General features: G+C 51.3%; 1 protein-coding gene across 1 annotated transcript in view; it reads left to right on the top strand.

Annotated features, from left to right (window-relative positions):
- MAP3K14 (mitogen-activated protein kinase kinase kinase 14) overlaps nucleotides 1-19,496 on the top strand; it is a 43,722-nt gene that overhangs the window by 12,070 nt on the left and 12,156 nt on the right. The window contains exons 2-6 of the mRNA XM_081110858.1: nucleotides 11,774-12,049; nucleotides 13,266-13,335; nucleotides 15,227-15,437; nucleotides 15,540-16,154; nucleotides 17,047-17,184. Of these exons, the coding sequence (XP_080966984.1) occupies nucleotides 11,794-12,049; nucleotides 13,266-13,335; nucleotides 15,227-15,437; nucleotides 15,540-16,154; nucleotides 17,047-17,184 (1,290 nt within the window). The 5' untranslated portion in view covers nucleotides 11,774-11,793. The remainder of the gene's footprint in view (nucleotides 1-11,773; nucleotides 12,050-13,265; nucleotides 13,336-15,226; nucleotides 15,438-15,539; nucleotides 16,155-17,046; nucleotides 17,185-19,496) is intronic.

Here is a 19,496-nt window from a genome sequence, read left to right as displayed (position 1 = left end):
CTGCCTCCTGCATACCCCACACTGGGGACTGAGCCCACAATCTGGGCATATGGCCTGACTGGGAATTGAACCAGGACCTCCTCATTCATAGGTAGATGCTCAACCACTGACCCATGTCAGCCAGGCAAGAACGAGATCTTTTAACTCCAAGGCCAACCTGTTACGTAGCTAGATGGCCCTCCCTCCTAATTATTAAGTGATATATTGGAATAAATTACTTCTAGGGCCCTTCTGATCCTAAGATCATTTTGTGATTCCTTTATCATTTATTTATCCATCCACCCATTTTCCCCAAATGGATTGTAAGCAGCTTGAGGGCAAGGGTATCTTTCTAGCAAATAATGAATATCATATTTGGGATCCACCTGTTCTTGACTGATGGATGCTGCCTACTTCCCTGACACATAGAAACAGGAGAGAAGAGAGAGCCCACTGAGAAAAGGGTCACCCAGAAATTCCAATTCCAGAAATGTACCACCTAGAACGATGGAATATTATGTATGTACTAGAGGCCTGGTGTATGAAATTTGTGCATGGGTAGCGTCCCTAGGCCTGGCCGGCGATCAGAGCCAATCTGTGGGGCAACCAGTGGCATGATCAGGGGGCCCCTGCTGGCACCCGCCTTGGCTGGCCTGGTGTCTGTAGGTTGGGGAAAGCTCCTGCATTGAGTGTCTGCCCCCTAGTGGTCAGTGCACATCATAACGACCAGTCATTCAGCCATTAGGTTAGTTTGCATATTGGGCTTTTATTATATAGGCTAAGCTCATGCTTATTTTTAAAATAATCCCAAATTATATGTTTGCATATGTATAGTAATGGAACGAAAAAGATTTATGCTAAACTTAAGTATGTCTTATGTTGTAGGGAAGAGGGAGTGGTACAGGGATTTCTTTCTCTGTCCACTTTTGTATTGTTTAAATGTTGACAATGAATGAGTATTATCTTTGTGATTGAAAACAAAATAAAACAGGGTCATATGTTATATAAGGGAGGTAGGAGAGATTGGTGAGAAAACTTGCCTCTCGGGTTTCCCGGATTCGGACCAGCCCTCAGGTCCCACCCCTTGACATAAGCAGCGAGGGAGGAACTGGTGGTTTTCTCTCAGGTCCAGTTCTGCTGTTTCCCACTCTATGGGGCCACTCGTGCCCACGAGCATTTCTTATGCCCAGGCCTGTGACCGCTGTGTATACTTGGCAGTGGGTGACCACAGATAAGAGCAGGGAAGCTGTGGCCATCAGAAGTGAAGACGGCTGGCAGAGCCATCTGTGAGCACCTTCCTACTTCCTGAGTCATAACTGATAAAACCCACAGTCCCCAGAAGAGAACAAAAAGGGGAGTGAAATGAAAACCAAAACCGGGAGGAATGGGCTTGCCCATCTCCAGCCTTCTGCGCTAGTGGCCCTGCTGCCAGAACTCATTGCCAGCCACAGAGAATAAGGCGAGGCTTCCTGTGTGAGTGGTGTGTGTGCGCAAGGGGGCGGGGGAGAAGGGGGGACAGTCATCACCTGCTTGTCAAGTCCCACACACACGCAAAGGTCTCCTAAGTTCTCACCGCAGACCAAGAGAGCCTCTCTGGAGGAAGATACAAGAAACTGGTAAAGGGATCCCCTCAGAGGAATGGGGGGAGGGTGGGAAGGACTTGCACTTGTCACTCTACATCCTTTTGGTATTTTTTTAACCACTTGGAACCATCTGTGAAAAAATGAACACGGAGAAGAGTAATACATGCTCACTGAAAAAAATAAGTGGAAACATTAGAAAAAGCATAAAGAATATTAAACACCTCCAAGAAAGAAACATTGCTGTATGTCTGTGCTAGGTGTGCATTTTTTTATAAATGTATCCCTCTTGCCCTGACCGGTTTGCTCAATGGATAGAGCGTCGGCCTGCAGACTGAAAGGTCCCAGGTTCGATTCGGGTCAAGGGCATGTACCTTGGTTGCAGGCACATCCCCAGTAGGAGGCGTGCAGGAGGTAGCTGATCGATGTTTCTCTCTCATCGATGTTTCTAACTCTCTATCTCTTTCCCTTCCTCCCTGTAAAAATTCAATAAAATATATTAAAAAAAATAAAAATAAATGTATCCCGCTAGCATTTCTCCATATAGTTAAAAATTATTTATAAGCCCTGACCGGTTTGGCTCAGTGGATGGAGCATCGGCCTGCGGACTCAAGGGTCCCAGGTTCGATTCCGGTCAGGGGCATGTACCTGGGTTGCGGGCACATCCCCAGTGGGGAGTGTGCAGGAGGCGGCTGATCGGTGTTCCTCTCTCACCGATGTTTCTAGCTCTCTATCCTTCTCCCTTCCTCTCTGTAAAAAATCAATAAAATATATATTTAAAAAAAATTATTTATAAGCAATTTTAATGGATGTAGCAGGATTTATTTCATAATTACCCTCCCCTGTACTTGGACTTTCCCCCAGTTTTTCACTATTATAAAAATACACTGAACCTGTTTGTGCATCTTTATCCGTATTACTGTTTGCGCCATACGTAGATTGCAAGTCTGAGTTGTGCACACAGAAACGTCCGTCTTCTCTTGGCATAATGCTTTATTGTTTCCAGGGTTCTTTCACCTACATTATTTCATTTGATGACTAAAGGGAGTAAGGGTGTGGTGAAGGGCCAGGGTGAGGGTGAGAAAAATGAGGAGACCCAGTGCTGAAAGCCGTCGGAAAAGGAGGCCATGCAGGGGAGCTGATGGGAGGGACTTCCTGGAGGTGGAAGGCCTGAACTCCACCTGTGAAGGACAGGCAGGGTGTGAGAGCGGCCCCCACAAGGATGTGCCACACTCCTCTAGAGACTGTAGATTCGAGCAACTAGCAGGGTGTGGAGAGATCAGACTGGCCAGAGCCAAACCTTGTGTTTAGGGAAATAGTGGTCAGACAGATTATGGACCACAGAGTTGGGCCTGGGCCCATAAGCAGTGCAGAGCCAATAGATGTCTTTGAGCATGAGGTTATTTTAGGGACATGATGTTTTAAGATTAGCTCAGCATCAGGGTGGGCTGGGAGGGGGTCAGGGAGAAGCAGATGTGGGAAAGACCTATGCTAATAGAATTAGGTGATTGCCTTAAACGTGTGAAGGAGCCTGTCAACAGCAGTGTTCCTGCATGTGGTGGGAATTGAAGGACAGTCATACATTTTATTCCGTGCATTTCATTTATCGGGCAGTTTGACCTATGGAATTGGCAGCGAGATTGCCTTTTTGTGGGCATGGCAGGTTTCTTATTTATAATTGACCTGTGAGGCTTTAATGATTAATGTACATTCACATTTCATAGCCTCCTTAATGGGAAATTGCTCTCCTGGGAAGCAGAGCTCAGGCTGGCAAGGGAGGCAGGTTTGGAGATTCCTCCAGTTTCATCAGAGTGCTCCTTCCTCCCTCCTCAGATGTCTGCTTCTAGGTCCCAGGGCCCACTCGGGCTCCCCCCCCCCCCCCGAGGGAGAGAATGAAGCCCCCCAGACGCCTGTAACTTGTAATATTGTCAGCCTCGGCCAGGGAGGTAGGGGAAGATCCCGTCCCAATGACACGGTTTTCATTTAACGCCCAGCACCCACCATTTGCCCCTGCCCCGTAGGCTCCTCCACCTGGAACTCTGCTCCTGAATGCTCTGCCTCTCTCTCTTCTGAGAATGTAACCCCTGGAGGTGTATCAGGACCAAGCACATTTCCATTATCTGGTACCTGACCTCCACCGGCAGCCTCATCTCCTGCCTTCGGCTTCCTGACCCAAGTTGCCCATCAGCAACTTGGAACTGTTTGTGATTCCTGTATAGACTCACTCTGTACCTTAACTCCAGCCACTCTCTCTACCCGAAATACCCTCTCCTTTTTCTTGGGAAACGTTTGCTCACCGTTGAGTCTCAGTGTGGGCATCACCTGCTTTGGGATGCCTTTCCGGACACCCACCAGGCTGGGCTAGATGTCCCTCTGTGTGTTCTCATTGCAGCTGCTGTGTGTCTGTGTCTGTCGTTGCATCACTATATTGTATTGTTTTTCTGAATACTTGTCTCTTTCCCCCGGTAGACTGTAAGCTCCTCAAGCAACTGTGTCTTCTTCCTCAGTGTATCCCCAGCGCCCAGCACAGGGCCCAACACCCAATGTGAGCTCAAAGAATGCTGCTGTAAGGTGCTGCCGTTCTCTGCAGTGTGACAGGACACTGAAGCCAAGACTGTCCTCATCCATAAGGCCTCAGCCTGCCACCAATTCGGGACGTTGAGGCTCTTTATTGGGTGTGCATATAAGTGATTGTTATATCTTTTTGTCTTAAGTATTTTGTCTGATATTAATATTACATGGTTTTATATTGACCTGGATATCTCTTTCCAGCCTTTCTTTCAAACTTTCTGTATAATTTTGTTTTGTTTCTTTTAGTCACTATCTAGCCAGATCTTTTAAAAACCTTTCTGATTGGCTGTGTTTTAATAGATGTGCTTAATCTATTTATGTCTATTGTGATTATTGATATATTAACATTTCAACTTATCTCTGCCCCCTTAACTTGTGTTTCATTTTATACTTGCTGTCCTTTTTCTTCTCCTTACCTTTCGTTAGAGCAATCAAGCTTTCTATTTTTCCTTTTTAACCCTTCTGGTTTAGAGACTCTGAATTGTATTTTTGTTCTTATACTTAGCTATTCTTAAATTTTAACATACATCGATAACTATTAGTTTTTCTAATGAAGTGTAAACATTTTGACATGTAAATTCCATTAAAGGCAAGGCTCTTATCACTCTTTACCCATGGACCCACACACTCCACCCTTCTTACTTATTTATATTGTCCAGAACTTAATGTTTTTAAATGTTTTAAACTAATTCCTTTAACATTCCATTGTTAATTAAACTGACCAGCATATCATATTTTGCCCTGTGCCTGCCATTGTTGCTTGCATCCCATTTCTTCTCTGTTTCACTTCTCTGCTTGCCTTCGGTGCTGTTGTTTTTTCTTATTTTTAACTTTTTTATTGAATTTATTGGGTTGACCTTTTCAGTGAGTGGTTCTTTCAATGAAGGTAGCACCATCTTTCCTAGAACTCTTGTTTGTATGTGTATTGTGTATGAGTTTCTTTTTAATTGTTTTAAGAAAATGAAATGACCTGCTAATGCTAATCAAGTTAAAAATCATAATCCCCAGGAACATGTACTAATATAAGTCAACTAAAAATCTGACCAATTTTTTGCTGATTCAGCTCTTATTGATGAGATCTCTCATATTTCAATCTTATGCCTCCATAGGCTAAGAAATTATTATCGACAGTGGGTAGATCCTGTGGGTGAAATAAGGGTAGTGATATCCACATGGGTAGTAATACTGCTCCATTCCTGGTTGTTCCAGGTACCTCTGCCAAGAAACTTTTATCCTAAAAAGGAACTGAGGATCCTTGAGTCCCAGGAGAAAGAGCCAGGCGTGCCCTAGCTTTAGCCCTAACCCCACATTAGATGCTCTAGTTGTATAAATTGGCCTCATTGTTTCTGCAGGTAACAGGTCTTGAAAACTTAGTTCCTTCATCTGTAAAATGGGAACAGTATTAACCAACCTTACCGGTTGCTGAGATAAAGCACCTAGTACATGCCTAGTACATTGAAGACGTCTGATGACTGGTCGTGGTTATTGCAGTCCCTGGCCCTTAGGAGACACTCATTGAACTCTTGTTGAATGAATGCAGGAGCCTAACACAAAAGGCTTCATTGAGGAGAAACGTTATAAAGGGTAGGTGAGATCTGGGCAGATATTAATAAAGAAAGAAGGCATTCTCTATAGGAGCAACGAGGTGAGCAAAAGGAAAAGAATCTGAGGCTCACCCATTGCTGCTCTGCTTGGGCCAGTGAAAGGAGTCTGGCTGGGACAGAAGCTGGACTAGGGGTGGGCAGTTGGGGGGGGGGGGGACGGGAGGATGGGTAGGCAGGGCAGAAAGGGAGCCAGGGCTGAGCGTGCATGGGGATCGCTGTGTCTGCCTCGCCGATGACTTTGGCCAGGCCAGCTCGCTCTGCCTGACGCGGGCCCTGGTTCCCCTTCCTGCACAGCCCCTCATTCTTGATAAGCTCAGGCTGGCCCAGTGGCCAGGCAAGCTGGGGCTTAAAAGAGGAAGCATCAGAATAAGATTGGTTTTTCAACTAATATCTTACTAAGGAAGTTGAGTCATTCTACTTCTGCTATTTGTCCCCTCTGGGCATTCAGAGAAGGACAGATTTTACTTCCAGATGAAATAGTCATGAGAGGGATTTGCCCTGGTCTGCCCTGGCCCCTCAGTGGACATTTTCAAGATGACCCTATAAGATGGAGCTTTTTATTTCCTTTATATTCAGAGAACCAAGGCTCACGTATGGCTTAAGTAAGGCTCGACATCTTGACTATATGGCGTCGAAACAGAGAAGTACCATTGTCTCAGTGGCAGCATTTATGGGCCTGGTGAAGGGCAAGGGAGTGAACTTTCATTAGTATCTTCTATTGGCCAAGCAAACCAATTGGCGTTTCTGTACTCTACCTCGTTCAGTCCTCCAAATAACTCCAAAGACACGAAGAGAAGAAACTGGGCAGCCTGCTTAAGCTTTAGGCAGCAAGCCTCACCTCTGCAACCTGTGACTGTGCGACTTGTATTTTGTTAAATATATGTCTTCATTGATTTGAGAGAGGAAGGGAGAGGGAGAGAGAGATAGAAACATCAATGATGACAGAGAATCATCTATTGGCTGCCTCCTGCAGGCCCCCTACTGGGGGCCGAGCCCACAACCTGGGCATGTGCCCTGACCAGGAACCGAACCGTGACCTCCTGGTTCATAGGTTGATGCTCAACCACTGAACCATGCCGGCAGGGCCACAGGGCCAGAGAAGCTGTTTTTAATGTGAATTACATATCAGCTGCATGCTTCTAGCTCTTTTATATATTAGGAGTTAAGGTCTGATTTCATTTGACAAAAATGGTCTCATGGCTTCTTTTTTTTTTTTGTTTAAGTTGCCAAGGCTAAAACCCTTATCTTCTGGTTCCTAGTCTGTTGTTTTCACCATACTTACTAAAACAGGGAAGTGAAATATGATACATTTTAGAGAGGTTATCAACACTGAAGATAAAATTTTAAACATTATTTTTGTACCCTCTAGTTAATAAAAAAAAAAAAAAATCATTTAACGTAAACTACATTCCTGTCTCAGGATCCTAGGAACAACTTTTGCTGTTGAGTAAACATCGCTATCATGGCTTTAGACCAGCGCTGTCCTGTGAACCGTGCTGCAGTGGTGGGGGCATTCTCTCGCTGCACTGTCCAACATAGTAGCTAGTGAAACTGAGGAACTGATTTTAAAATTTTATTTAATTTTAATCCATTTACATCCCTAGTGGCCACCATATTGGACAGCGCAGCCTTACAGTATCCAGAGGGGCTGAAGTGACAGTCCCTGACCCCTTGGCATCAGAATCATCCAGAGAACTTGTCAAAAGTACAGATTCTGGGGCTAATGCCCAGTGACTGGTTCAGTAAGTGTAGGGTGAGTGCATCTTAAGAACTCATTTGGTTATTCTAACCTGCAGTCAGGTTGGAAATTGCTGCGTTAGCCGGGTGCCCTCTTCCTTAGGGTGGGAGAGCAGAGCCAGCATCAGGCATTCAGCCCTGGCCTTGATCTTCTGGAGATTACAGCAGCCTTCTGGGGAATGTCAGACCCTTGGAGAATGTGATAGAAGCTATGGACCTCTTCCCTGGAAAAAGCCCAAACTGTATATTTTGACATGCCATCCTGAAGCCATCCTCGAACCCACTCCTCACCTTGGACGGAAGACCTTTACTACCTGGTAGGGGAGCCAAGTTAGAGTCTTAGGGTCTGGCAGCCTTGTCCACAACAAGCTGTCATACGGGTCTGCCCAAGGGTTCATCTGGTACCATCCCAGTCATTCCTACCCGCCCCCCCGACTTCCAGGGGCTCAGCAAGGCACCCCAGAAGAGAGAAGAGGCAGTGTGCATGCATCAGGCCCTGAAAGAATGAATACTGAAGGAACTCCACCCCTTTCCCTTCCACTCTTATTTTCATGGCCTTGGGTGAGCTGAGTGCATTTGGCTATTGCTACAGCTCACATACGTCCTCAGCTCAGCTCTGACGGAGCAGAGGCTGGACTGCATTTGAGGCGTGAGTGGAGATAGGGAGAGAGTCCAGGCTGAGTAATGGCTCAGGATTTTGACCTGCTTTCAAAGGCAGAGACATAACTGGCTCCCACTTAGTCCTCACTCTCCACAAGCTGCAGGAGAGAGAAGGGGCAGCAGAGTGGGGCTGTGAGCTGGGGTGACTACCCAGGGACCAAAACCTGGGGCTGGGAAGGCCACCCAGCTAGCAGTCCCAGGATCAATGCAGAACCTGCTTTTGTAGACCAGACCCAGTATAGAAGTGCGGAAGGCGGGAAGGAGCGTGAGTGTGTGTGTGTGTGTGTGTGTGTGTGTGTGTGTGTGTGTGTAAGAGCTGCTGTCAGGCAAAGTGTCCCGAGAATAGCCTCTTGAACTTGGAGTCTGTCAGTGAGGGCCTGAGTCATGGTCATGTGGCCCAGGAAAGCCAGCCACAGGAGAAGCTGTACAGTTCCCAGGCCGTGATTTCATGCCCCTGAGAGGTGAGGGTCAGCCTGTTTTCCCCGTGCCCTTCACAGGTTCAGCTGCCAGCTGCTGGGCTAGCTTCTCAACAGCCTTCTTGTTCCTCTCCGCCTGCCAGGCTGGTGGTGAGTCACCAGGGAACTGCACAGGCCCTGAGCTTGGCTGCCTCCGCCTCAGCTTCTCCCGGCAGGGGAGCCTGATATGCTCATGGGGGAGGATCAGGGCGCCTGGCCAGCAGCCCTTCTAACCACCAAGGTGAAAGGATGGCTGTGGTGGGGAGGGGGAGTGGAGCTCTGGCCCAGGGTGAGCCATGTCAGGCAGAGGTGGACTCTGAGCACCAGCACATCTAGATCTCAAACAGCTGGGTGCCCTCGGGACAGCCGTTGACCACTCGGCCTCATTTCTTTCTCTCGTCGGATGGAATTCTCTCTCCGTCCCCCACGCTCTGGATCATCCTGTCTCTGGAGGTCATCCTTTGATCCCCTCATTCAGCCAGCATCGATTGTCTCGTCTGTGCCTCGCTGTGCTGTACACTGAGGGCACCACCTCTGCCCTCAGGAGCCTTCTGACCAGGGAGTTCCCGTGTGTTTGCCTGTAACCCGGAGACTAAGGGAGTAGGCAGCACAGCCGAGAGCCTGGGGCTCCAGGTCCTGGCCCTGCACTGCCACACAGTCTGGGCGACCTTGGGCAAGTCACTGCCAAATCAGGTCTCAATTTCTTCAAGTGAAAATGAGGAGGCCCTAGCCAGTTTGGCTCAGTAGAAGGTTGGCCTGTGGACTGAAGGATCCTGGGTTAGATTCCCGTCAAGGGCACATACCTCAGTTGCAGGCTCCTCTCCGGCCTGGGCCCTGATCTGGGCTCATGCAAGAGCCAACCAATTGATGTGATATATTTCTCTCTGTCTTTCCCTCTCTCTTCCACTCTCTCTAAAAATCAATGGGAAAATATTCTCCAGTGAGGATTAAAAAAAGAAGAGAAAAAGAAAATGAGGAGGTTGCGCCCTGAGGGTTTTGCTCAGTGGTTGAGCTTTGACCTATGAACCAGGAGGTCACAGTTTAATTCCTAGGCAGGGCACATGGCTGGGTTATTGGCTCAATCCCCAGTAAGTGTGCAGGAGGCAGCCGATCAATGATTCTCTCTCACTGATGTTTCTCTTTCCCTCTCCCTTCCTCTCTGAAATCAATAAAAATATATATTAAAAAAGAAAATGAGGAGGTTACAGTACTGTGGCAGTCCCTGTAAGCAGAATTCTAAGGCTGTTTGGAGGTTTGGGGTTGTTTTTAAGATCTCAATGCCCCTGGTAAAGAATCCCAGGAAGGTGGGAGGTGCTGTAGGCCCCAGATCAGTTCCTTTTTGGAGGTTGCAGGGGTTGAGGAGGTGGTTGGGAAGAAAGTGTTCTTACAAGGAAAACAGCCTGCTTGGAGGGCTTTGGCCTGATTGAAGTCAGAACACCCCCTGGACTGCTGAAAGTCATCAAGTAACAATGAGGTCACCCATCAGCCTCCTCAGCGTCTAGCCGTCAGGACCAAACCCAGGCATTTGTGCTGAAAGCTGGAGCCACTCTGAGCTCAAAGCTAGGAGGCCCTTGAAGGCACAGATGTGAGGATCGAATTCGTGACCAGCACACCCAGCCCCCTCACCCCACCCCAGTCAGACTGGCTCAGTCTTTCATAGTCTTTGTGGTGAGGCAGACTCAGTAGGAAGGTTTGAGCCTAATGTTTCCCAGCTTCTGACTGTCTCGTTTTAGCTTGATAGGGCAGAAGGCCAGAGGCGGTCCAGCTTTGGCGGCGTTCACAGTTCACAGGGTCTGCCTTTCTACCCAAAGAGCAGGCGGAGGCGGGATCCGGGATGAGTGGAGTTACGGCAGGAAGACTGCCTCTGGTAGTGACACCTTTAAGACCAGCCTGCCACCAGAGAGCGCTCATTAAAGACCTGTTTGCGCCCCAGGCAGTTTGGCTCAGTGGATATAGTGTCAGCCTAAGGGGGACTGAGGGGTCCCGGGTTCGATTTCCAGTCAAGGGCATGTACCTGGTTGCAGGCTCCTGATTGGGGGCGTGTGGAGGCAACCAATCAATGTGTCTCTCTCACATTGATATTTCTCTCTGTGTGTCTCTCCCCCTCGCTTCCACTCTCTCTAAAAATCAATGGAAAAATATCCTCAGGTAGGGATTAACACCAAATAATAAATAGATAGGGCCTGTTTGCATCTGGTGCCTTCCCAGGCTTTGTCTGTAGCAAGTCAAGACCCTGCTCTGTAGGAGTTCACAGCCCAGTCTTTAGAAGGGTTCCCAGATGGTCCAGTCTCGGGTGGTACGGTCTGTTTCATGGCAGTTCTAGCCCACGGGCTATTTGCACAGGTTGTCAGCACACGGGGCTCACCCTGCAGCTTCCTGTAAGACTCAGGGCCGCTGGAGATTGCATTCTCGTGCTTTGCCCTCTTATTTCTAAGAGGTGTGGGGGGGTGCTGGAGGCTCTAATCTTGCTGATGTTGCCTGCAAGAAAGATGAGACCTAAGAGAGGTGTTCAGCAAATGAGTTTGGACGTTACAGAAGGAAGTATGTCAGTTGCTCTGGAGAGCCACAAGCAGATGCTTCCTGGACAGGAGCCAGGCGCTGGTGCGGCCGTTTGCATGGTGATTTTTAGACTTTGTAAGACATGTGTATACATATGCGCATATGCATACATATGTCTAAGCCCTGCTAGGGAGCAAAACCTTCATTCTCTCCTGCTGGAGAAGAGCCATGTGGACGGTGCAGGCATGTCCTCTGAGAAGACAAGGCTTGAGCAGTCAGTGCGGTGACTCATGGTTTTGGAATATAGGATCCACCACCCTGTTCTGGGGAAGCAACGTTTGCCATAAAACAAACAACAGAAGATCCCGCCATTATTTATAAAGGCAAAAAAGAACCAACCCAGATGTTTGTGCCATGGTGTCTGGAGGAAGTGGCCGGAAGCCTCCCTGTTGGGCAGGGTGGAGGAGTCTGTTGAGGGTGGTGTGCTGGTAGGGCTGGGGGCTCGCTGCTCCTGGGGCCGGTGTAGATGCCGAGAGGTGGACTCCTTTGCCTTCGGGAACATTTGGAGGATGAGTGCATGGGCATAAAGAGGCGGAGCCCCATCTCCCCTGCTTTCCTCCTCTGCCCACGCCTGGCCTGGGCCCCTCGGCGTCTCTGAGTGACCTGCTCTCGTTTGGTCTCCCCTCAGGGTGAGCGTGAGCCTGGGAGATGGCAGTGATGGAAGTGGCCTGCCCAGGCGCTCCTGGCTCGGCGGTCGGGCAGCAGAAGGAGCTCGCCAAAGCCAAGGAGAAGACACAGGCCATGGAGAAGATGCACAGCTCCGTCAACAAGCTTGAGGCCGTGGAGAAGAGCCCCGTGTTCTGCGGGAAGTGGGAAATCCTGAACGACGTGATCACCAAAGGCACCGCCAAGGAAGGCTCCGAGGGAGGGCCGGCCGCCATCTCCATCATTGCCCAGGCTGAATGTGAGGGCCCCAGGCTGGGAGGGTACTGGCTGAGAGGGTGGGCCTGCAGGTGGGTGCAGCTCTTACGCAAGGGTGGCTGGCACAGGTGAGGTTTGGGGTCTCCTGTGGAAGAGGGAGGTCATGGTGACCACTCTCTGTGATTCTCACAAGATACAACTCGGGGGAGTGGAGGTTAAGCCAAGACTGAGCGCGAAGTGGGAGTTATAACAGTGCTGGGGAGTGAGACAGAAGGAGGGAGAAGTGGCAGATGGAGGCCTTTTCCCATTGTAGCCAGAGCAGGGAAGAGAGCTGGGAGGCAGGTCACCATGGGCTCCACAGGTCCCGGGGACTCTGCAGGATCGCCAAGCAGGCCCTTAGCCTTCTGTCCTGACCTTGGGCAGCCGGCGCATCATGCGGGAGAGGCCCTGACAGGAAAGGCCAGGTCTCCTGGAAAGCCCCTATGGGGCCTGATTCTCTTCCATCTCAAGGTGGCCCCACCCCAAAGAATGAACACCTGCTCCTGGGCCTGCTGGGCACGCTGATGGCCGCAGGCGGCTGCCGGGTGAGGCCTGGCCTGGCCCTTTCTGCTTCCACTTACAATACCTCAAAATGATTGAAACGGTGGCTGCCACACGAGCCCGAGAAACTCCCAGGAGGGCTGGGTCGGGCCAGGAGTCTCCTCTCTCCCCACCCACCCTCGGAGGTTTCTGGGCCAGGCAGACAGCTCGTGACGGCATTTTCCCACGTTCACATCCTCCCCCTCATCTTCCACTGCCTTCTGTCTGGTTTTTGAGGAGAGATGAGGGAATAACAATTGAAGTGGAGTGAGTGACAGAATGTAATAATAGACACATAAACACACATATACACATATGTGTAAGAACGTAATAGCTTATATTTATTGAGCTGTGATATGTGCCAAGCACTTTGGTGAGGATTTTGTATAGATCATCTCACTTAAGCTTCACAGTAAGGGAAGTGAGGTGGGCACCCTATGAGCCCGTATTATAGGTCTGCCCTCTGCTCTTGACCCTTAAACTGGGAGGATGGGGTAAAGCAGTCATGAGAGGAGCTGGCATGCGTAAGGAGGGAGCCACCAGACAGACGGAGGTGGTCTCAGAGGAGGAGGGGGAGTGGGCCCGAGGGTGTCTCTAAAATGCCTCTCTCCCAAGTGCTGAATTCCTGTTCCTTCTCTTCTCCCTTCTGCTTGTCCAACCCCGTTTCCTTTACTTCGAAGGTGAGAATAGCCAAGAGTTCAGCCCCACCTTTTCAGAGCGGATTTTCATCGCTGGGTCAAAACAGTACAGGTAAGGAGGTGAGCTTGAGCGGGACACGGGGAACTAAGCCAGCGTCCTCCCTCCCCCGCTGCTCCCCGGCCGCTCCCCGGTGACCCCTGGCTCCCTCCTCCAGCACCTGTGGTGCAGCCCTTGGAACCCGCCCAGGCTTTCCTGGCTGAGCTGCTCTCTCAGCCAAATAAGCTTTTCAAAAGCTTTTCACAGCGTGTGGATGACTGCCTCTGGGTCGCATCAGCTTGACATTTTATTTTTATTCTGCTCAGAGTCCTTGCTGCTCCCCCTCATTTCCCATCAACAGGGAGGGCGCTGGGAACAGAAATCACTTTTTCGCTGGTCCGTGACCATAGTGCAGGCCGAGGGGCCACCCTGACTGTGGGAGAAACCTGCAGTGTCTTTTCTCCTGTGGGACACCCGGCGGGATGAGGGTTTGGAAACAGGCAGACCCACAGCTCCGGGGCCCTGGGCGGCCAAGCGAGGCTCAGTCTGGTCCCAGGCTCCCCTTCCCCAAGGATGAATTTTGGCAACTGAAAGTTGAACCTGGAAACTACTTCCTCCTCTACCGCCAGGCGGACTTTTTTATCATTGCAATATGGAAACTGCTAGTGATAAAAAGGCTGTGGGGCCCTAGCCGGTTTGGCTCAGTGGATAGAGCCTGCTGACTGGAGGATCCGGGTTCAATTCCAGTCAAGGTCACATGAGCCGGTTTCGGGCTCAGTCCCCAGTGGGGGGCGTGCAGGAGGCAGCCAATCGATGATTCTCTCTCATCATTGATGCTTCTGTCTATCTCTCCCTCTCTCTTCCTCTCTGAAATCAATAAAAATATATTTTTAAAAAAAGGTTGTGGGGAGAACCGCTGCCCTTGAACCCATAAATGCTCAATGTTTACACTGCCCCTCATGCCTTTTTCCCAGGGGAAGGGTTCCTGAGGGAACCACTCTTTGAGCTCCTTGAGAGAAGCGTGTAGGCCTCTAGCAGGCCTCTGGCGGCCGGACTGGGGTGCGTCTGCCTCCTGTGTGTGAGGGTGGCTAAGGCCGAGGTCTGTCCACAGCTGTTTGGCAGCCATCCTTCCAGAAGCCGTTGCCAGTGCCTTAATACCTGGCAGGGGAAAGAGCCAGTGAGATCCATGGCGGTGGGGAGGCCATCAGAGAAAGCCAGCCTCCCCTGGCCCCTGGTCACCAGCCCAGGCAAGATGTCTTGTTTCTGTGGCTCCTCACATTCCTATGGCCACCAGAGATCAGAGGTGACCGTTCTCACCTGTCCCTTCTTCTGGAGGTGACAGAAGCAAACCCTTGTCAGTTAGAGTCAATGCCCACCACGGAGTGACCCTCAGAGCCACGCGCCACCTGCTGGGCCCTCCAGGGACTCCCCCCTTGGAGAGCAGGGAGAGAAGCGTGTGCCCTGAACACCCAGCCCCAATAATAATGGCTTAGGGGAAATTTGCCTTTGGGGCCAGGCACTGAGGTAGGCTTTTTAAATGAGATGTTTCTTTTTTATTTTTTTATTTTTATTGATTTCAGAGAGGCAAGAAGAGGGAGAGAGAGACAGAAACATCAATGATGAGAGAGAATCATTGATCAGCTGCCGCCTGCACACCCCACACCGGGGATAGAGCCCGAAACCTGGGCATGTGCCCAGACAGGGAATGGAACCGTGACCTCCTGGTTCATAGGTCAACCACTGAGCCACACTGGCTGGTCAGTGAGCTGTTTCTTTCCACCTCGCCACCTGCAGAAACACTACCCCCACTTTATAAATGAGAAAACGGAGGCTCCTGGGGCTTAAGAATGTCCCCAGGTTCACTTAAGTACCGAGCGATTTGTCTATGACTGACCGCCGTTACCTAAGCAGTTATGTCTTCCTGCCTCCTCACGTTCAAAATGCATATCTGTCCCCTTTTTGACAGCCAGTCTGAGAGCCTTGATCAGATCCCCAACAATGTGGCCCACGCAACTGAGGGCAAAATGGCCCGTGTGTGTTGGAAGGGGAAGCGTCGCAGCAAAGCCCGGAAGAAACGCAAGAAGAAGAGCTCGAAGTCCCTGGCTCAGGCGGGAGTGGCCGTGGCCCGACCGCTCCCCAGAACCCCCGAGCAGGAGAGCTGCACAGTCCCTGTGCAGGTGAGCCCCACCGTCATCCCCAGAACCGGCTCACGGGGCCCTTGGCACAGCACCAGAGCCTTGGCCTGGCCCTATGTCCTAACACCTGTGTTTTCCCCACAGGAGGACGAGTCCCCACTTGGCTCCCCATATATTAGCAACGCCCTCCAGTTCACCAAGCCTCTGAAGGAGCCAGGCCTTGGCCAACTCTGTTTTAAGAAACTTGGGGAAGGCCTACGGCCAGCACTGCCCCGGTCGGAACTCCACAAACTGATCAGCCCTTTGCAATGTCTAAACCACGTGTGGAAACTCCACCACCCCCAGGATGTAGGCCCCCTGCCCCAGCCTGCTCACCCCTTCCCCTACGGCAGACTGCCCCATCCCTTCCCATTCCACCCCCTCCAGCCCTGGAAACCTCACCCCCTAGAGGCCTTCCTGGGCAAACTGGCCTGTGTAGACAGCCATCAGCCCCTGCCTGGCCCACCCCTGAGCAAACTAGCCTATAGAGACAGTCAGAAGCCGCTGCCTGGCCCACCCCTGGAGCCCAGCCGCCCACCTTGTGGCACTCATGAGAAGTGTTCTGTGGAGGAGTACCTGGTGCACGCCCTGCAAGGAAGCGTGAGCTCTGGCCAGGCCCACAGCCTGGCCAGCCTGGCCAAGACCTGGTCGGCGGGGGGCTCCAGGCCCCAGAAGCCCAGCCCCCAAACTGAGGACAGCGAGGGAGTCCTGCTTACTGAGGTAACTAATCCCTCAAGCACACGCATACCACTCTCACCACCACCAAGTCCAGGGTCAAGGGTAGCAGCTGGGAGTCAGGGGGACCTGCTATGGAAGAAAGGGCGTCGCTGGAAACCTGCCAGACCCACTGTCAAGTTCCCACCCTTTAGGTTTTTTCTCTTTATCAAGATCACGCAGGCATGGGATAAAAAGATGAAATCATAGCAAATTGCTATCGCTGATGAAAAGCATAGTCACCCACTCAACCTCCAGGCTCACTTTTCCGTCTTTTTAGCTATTTCTGTTTTTAGTCTGATTGGTTACCTCATTACTGCTGATTGTGTGCGTGTGTTATATGAATAATACATATGCTGAGAAATGGGAATAAGCAAATATCACCTTCAGAAGTTACCCAGGACCCCGATGTGAGACATGAGGATCTGGCCCTCCTTCACTCCTCCCCGTCTTCCCCTTTTCCTCTAGTTCTCTTACTAGATAATTTTGTAACCGTAAATGATTTCCCACGCTTACATTTCTGGGCTTTATTCCATCCATCTTTGATGTTATCCCTTGGCCCCTGCCCCCTTCCCTGTCCTTCCCTTTCTTCTTCCTTTTAGCTCCTGAGTTATATTTTCTCATTGTCAACATTGACTCAATGTCCGTTTCTGTCCCACAACCACAAGTCTGGGAGGCTTTTCATCCACGGACCTGCTTGCCTCCGGCAGCACGTGAGGCACTCATTCGCCTTCACCTAATTCCCATAACCCCCTCTCTGGGTCCTGCCCTCCCAACCCCAACTCGGTGATGTCTTTGGTTGTGAGGGCTCAGCCCCAGCCTGGCAGCCTTCCTAACTGTAACGCTTCGTCCCCCTGTGGCCTGGCCACTGAAACGGGCCTCTCTCCGCCAACTCCAGAAACTGAAGCCGGTGGATTACGAGTACCGAGAGGAGGTCCACTGGGCCACACGCCAGCCCTGCCTGGGCAGAGGCTCCTTCGGAGAGGTGCACAGGATGGAGGACAAGCAGACTGGCTTCCAGTGTGCTGTCAAAAAGGTAGGCCCCAAAACGTGTGCCAGAGCTCCAGGGGCTGGAGAGGGAGGCCAGGGCGCCTGCTGCACTCCCTCTGCCTTCCTTCGAGGTAGGCCCAGGGTGGCGTGGGTCTAACTTGCTAACGGAGCCCGGCTCTCCTGGCTGCCCTGGCTCCGTCTGGGAGCTGCGCTTGTTATGCGTGTAAGTGAGAGGGGATCTGAGAGTGTGCACGCGGCCTGGGCCACTCCCGAGGCCATGCCAGGGGCAGGTAACCCTGGAAGACGGGTGGATCGCCATGACATGCATGTGAGGCCGAAACCCCTAACCACATAGTAGGGCCACCACACCTGGGCCATAAGGCAATTGCAAGAGCAACACCCCCACCTGACAGGTGCCTCCTGGAGGAGTCTGTGCGTCGGGGGAGTCAGATCTGGTTTGAGTTTGGTCCTGGGTGATGGACATTATGAGGAAATGAGACTTAGCAAGAGACGCAGGCTTGTCTGACCTGAATCCGCCTCTGAAACACTTCTCAAGGAGAGTGGGGAGAAGGACTTGTGGTCCTAGGATTCAACTAGAGACACAGGCCTGCATCACCTCTCCACTCTCTCACCTCACCATGTTAGAACTGAGACCAGAGAGCCACGTGCCTTGCCCAAAGCCACGGCTGGGCCTGAAACGGAGGCCTCCTTCTGTCAAGTCACACACAGGCCCACCAGCCGCACATCCACACACCTGGAAGGTGTCAACCCTGCTCCCCTTCTGCCCCCTTTTCTCCTCCCTCTGGCTCTCAGCTCATCTTGACTGGAAGCCACTTGGTCCCTGGCCCCAGGCCAGCATCCAGGACCTCTGAAGCCAGAAATCAGAAACATTTCTGGGGGCCATTTCCTTGGCCCGCTGGCAAGGTGAAACAGACTAGCTGAGAGATGGACCTTGTTATCAAGCGGCTTTTGTCAAGGACATTCTGGTCCCTAAATGGAAAGGAACCAAGTAGCCAGACCAGGGCCTGTGCCGAGTGGACATCAACTCTGCCGCTGCCATGGATGCCTGTGGCTTTAAGGGGTGAAGATACAAATTGTGGCATTGATACACCTGGCTTCCCTGGCTTGTACCTGGGCCAGGGTGTTAGAGTTCTACAGTTGGAGCCTCAGGGCGACAGGACGAGAGGGGACTATCCGTAGGTATTACCCCAAACTTCAGACATACTGTCTCAAATAAGCAAGCTCTGCCCTCGCCAGCCCCCACTGACCAGAACATGTGCGGAGTTCCTGCCAGCGTGGGTCATCTTCCCCTGGGATGCCCGGGCCTCGTGCCTGACCTCTTCAGCAGCAGCTCCCTCCCCAGGCCATCGGAGAAGGCGCAGCTGTCCCTCCCGAGAGGGTGTGAAGTGTCCTGGAGATGAATGGTCAGTGCTGGGGGCTTAGTCACCGGGCTTCTCAGCTGTTCCCCTGATGAGGTTGTCAGAGTCCCAGGCAACAAGGTAAACAACCCGAATATAGTAGAAGAGGACACATCCTCCGTCCCTCACCAAGGCAGAGAGGGAAGCTCCAAGCACCACTCGGCTGCCCACCCATCCACTCAGCGCGTCTGCTTCTGCTGGAGCATCCACTCCCCCAGCTCCCCTCCCGCTGTCCACGGTCTCAGTGGGGCGGCTTGTGGGCTGGGGACAGCCCCGCCCTTGGCTGGGGACAGCCCCGCCCTGCTCTCCTGTCTCCCGAGGAGGGGAGAGAGGGCAGGCAGTGGGGTCCTTTAGGATGTTCATCTGGAAAATCTGAGAGCCAGTTCCCCGCTGAGGAGTAGGATGGGGGGACGGGGTCAGAGGTCAGGCTGCACATAGGGTCAGAGCAAGTCGTGCACTGTCTAATGCTCCCTGGGGAGGATCCAGCACGCGGTGAGGACAGCGCTTCCTTGGTCCTCCTTCTAGAACATCCATGGCCCCAGGTCAAATGCTGATTGGTCATGAATCTGGGGTTTAATGTAGAGTTTTTGTTTTTTAAGGTTTTGTGTGATCTTACTTTTTTTTTAATATAATTTTATTGATTTCAGAGAAGAAGGGAGAGGGAGAGAGAGATAGAAACATCAGTGATGAATCACTGATCGGCCGCCTCCTGCACGACCCCTACTGGGGGTTGAGCCCGCAACCCAGGCATATGTGCCCTTGACCGAAATCGAACCCGGGACCTTTCAGTCCACAGGCCAGTGTTCTATTCACTGAGCCAAACCAGCTAGGGCTGATCTTACTTTTTAATTGCAAATAAATATAGGCTCATTATAAAAGAATTCAAATGATACCCAAAAAGCAAAAGTTTCCCTGTTCCCTGTCCCCATTCTCAGAGGTA

Source organism: Myotis nattereri (assembly GCF_964212035.1).
Source record: "Myotis nattereri genome assembly, chromosome: 16".
In the NCBI taxonomy this organism is placed as follows: Eukaryota; Metazoa; Chordata; class Mammalia; order Chiroptera; family Vespertilionidae; genus Myotis; species Myotis nattereri.
This window is presented reverse-complemented; position numbering and strand designations above follow the sequence as displayed.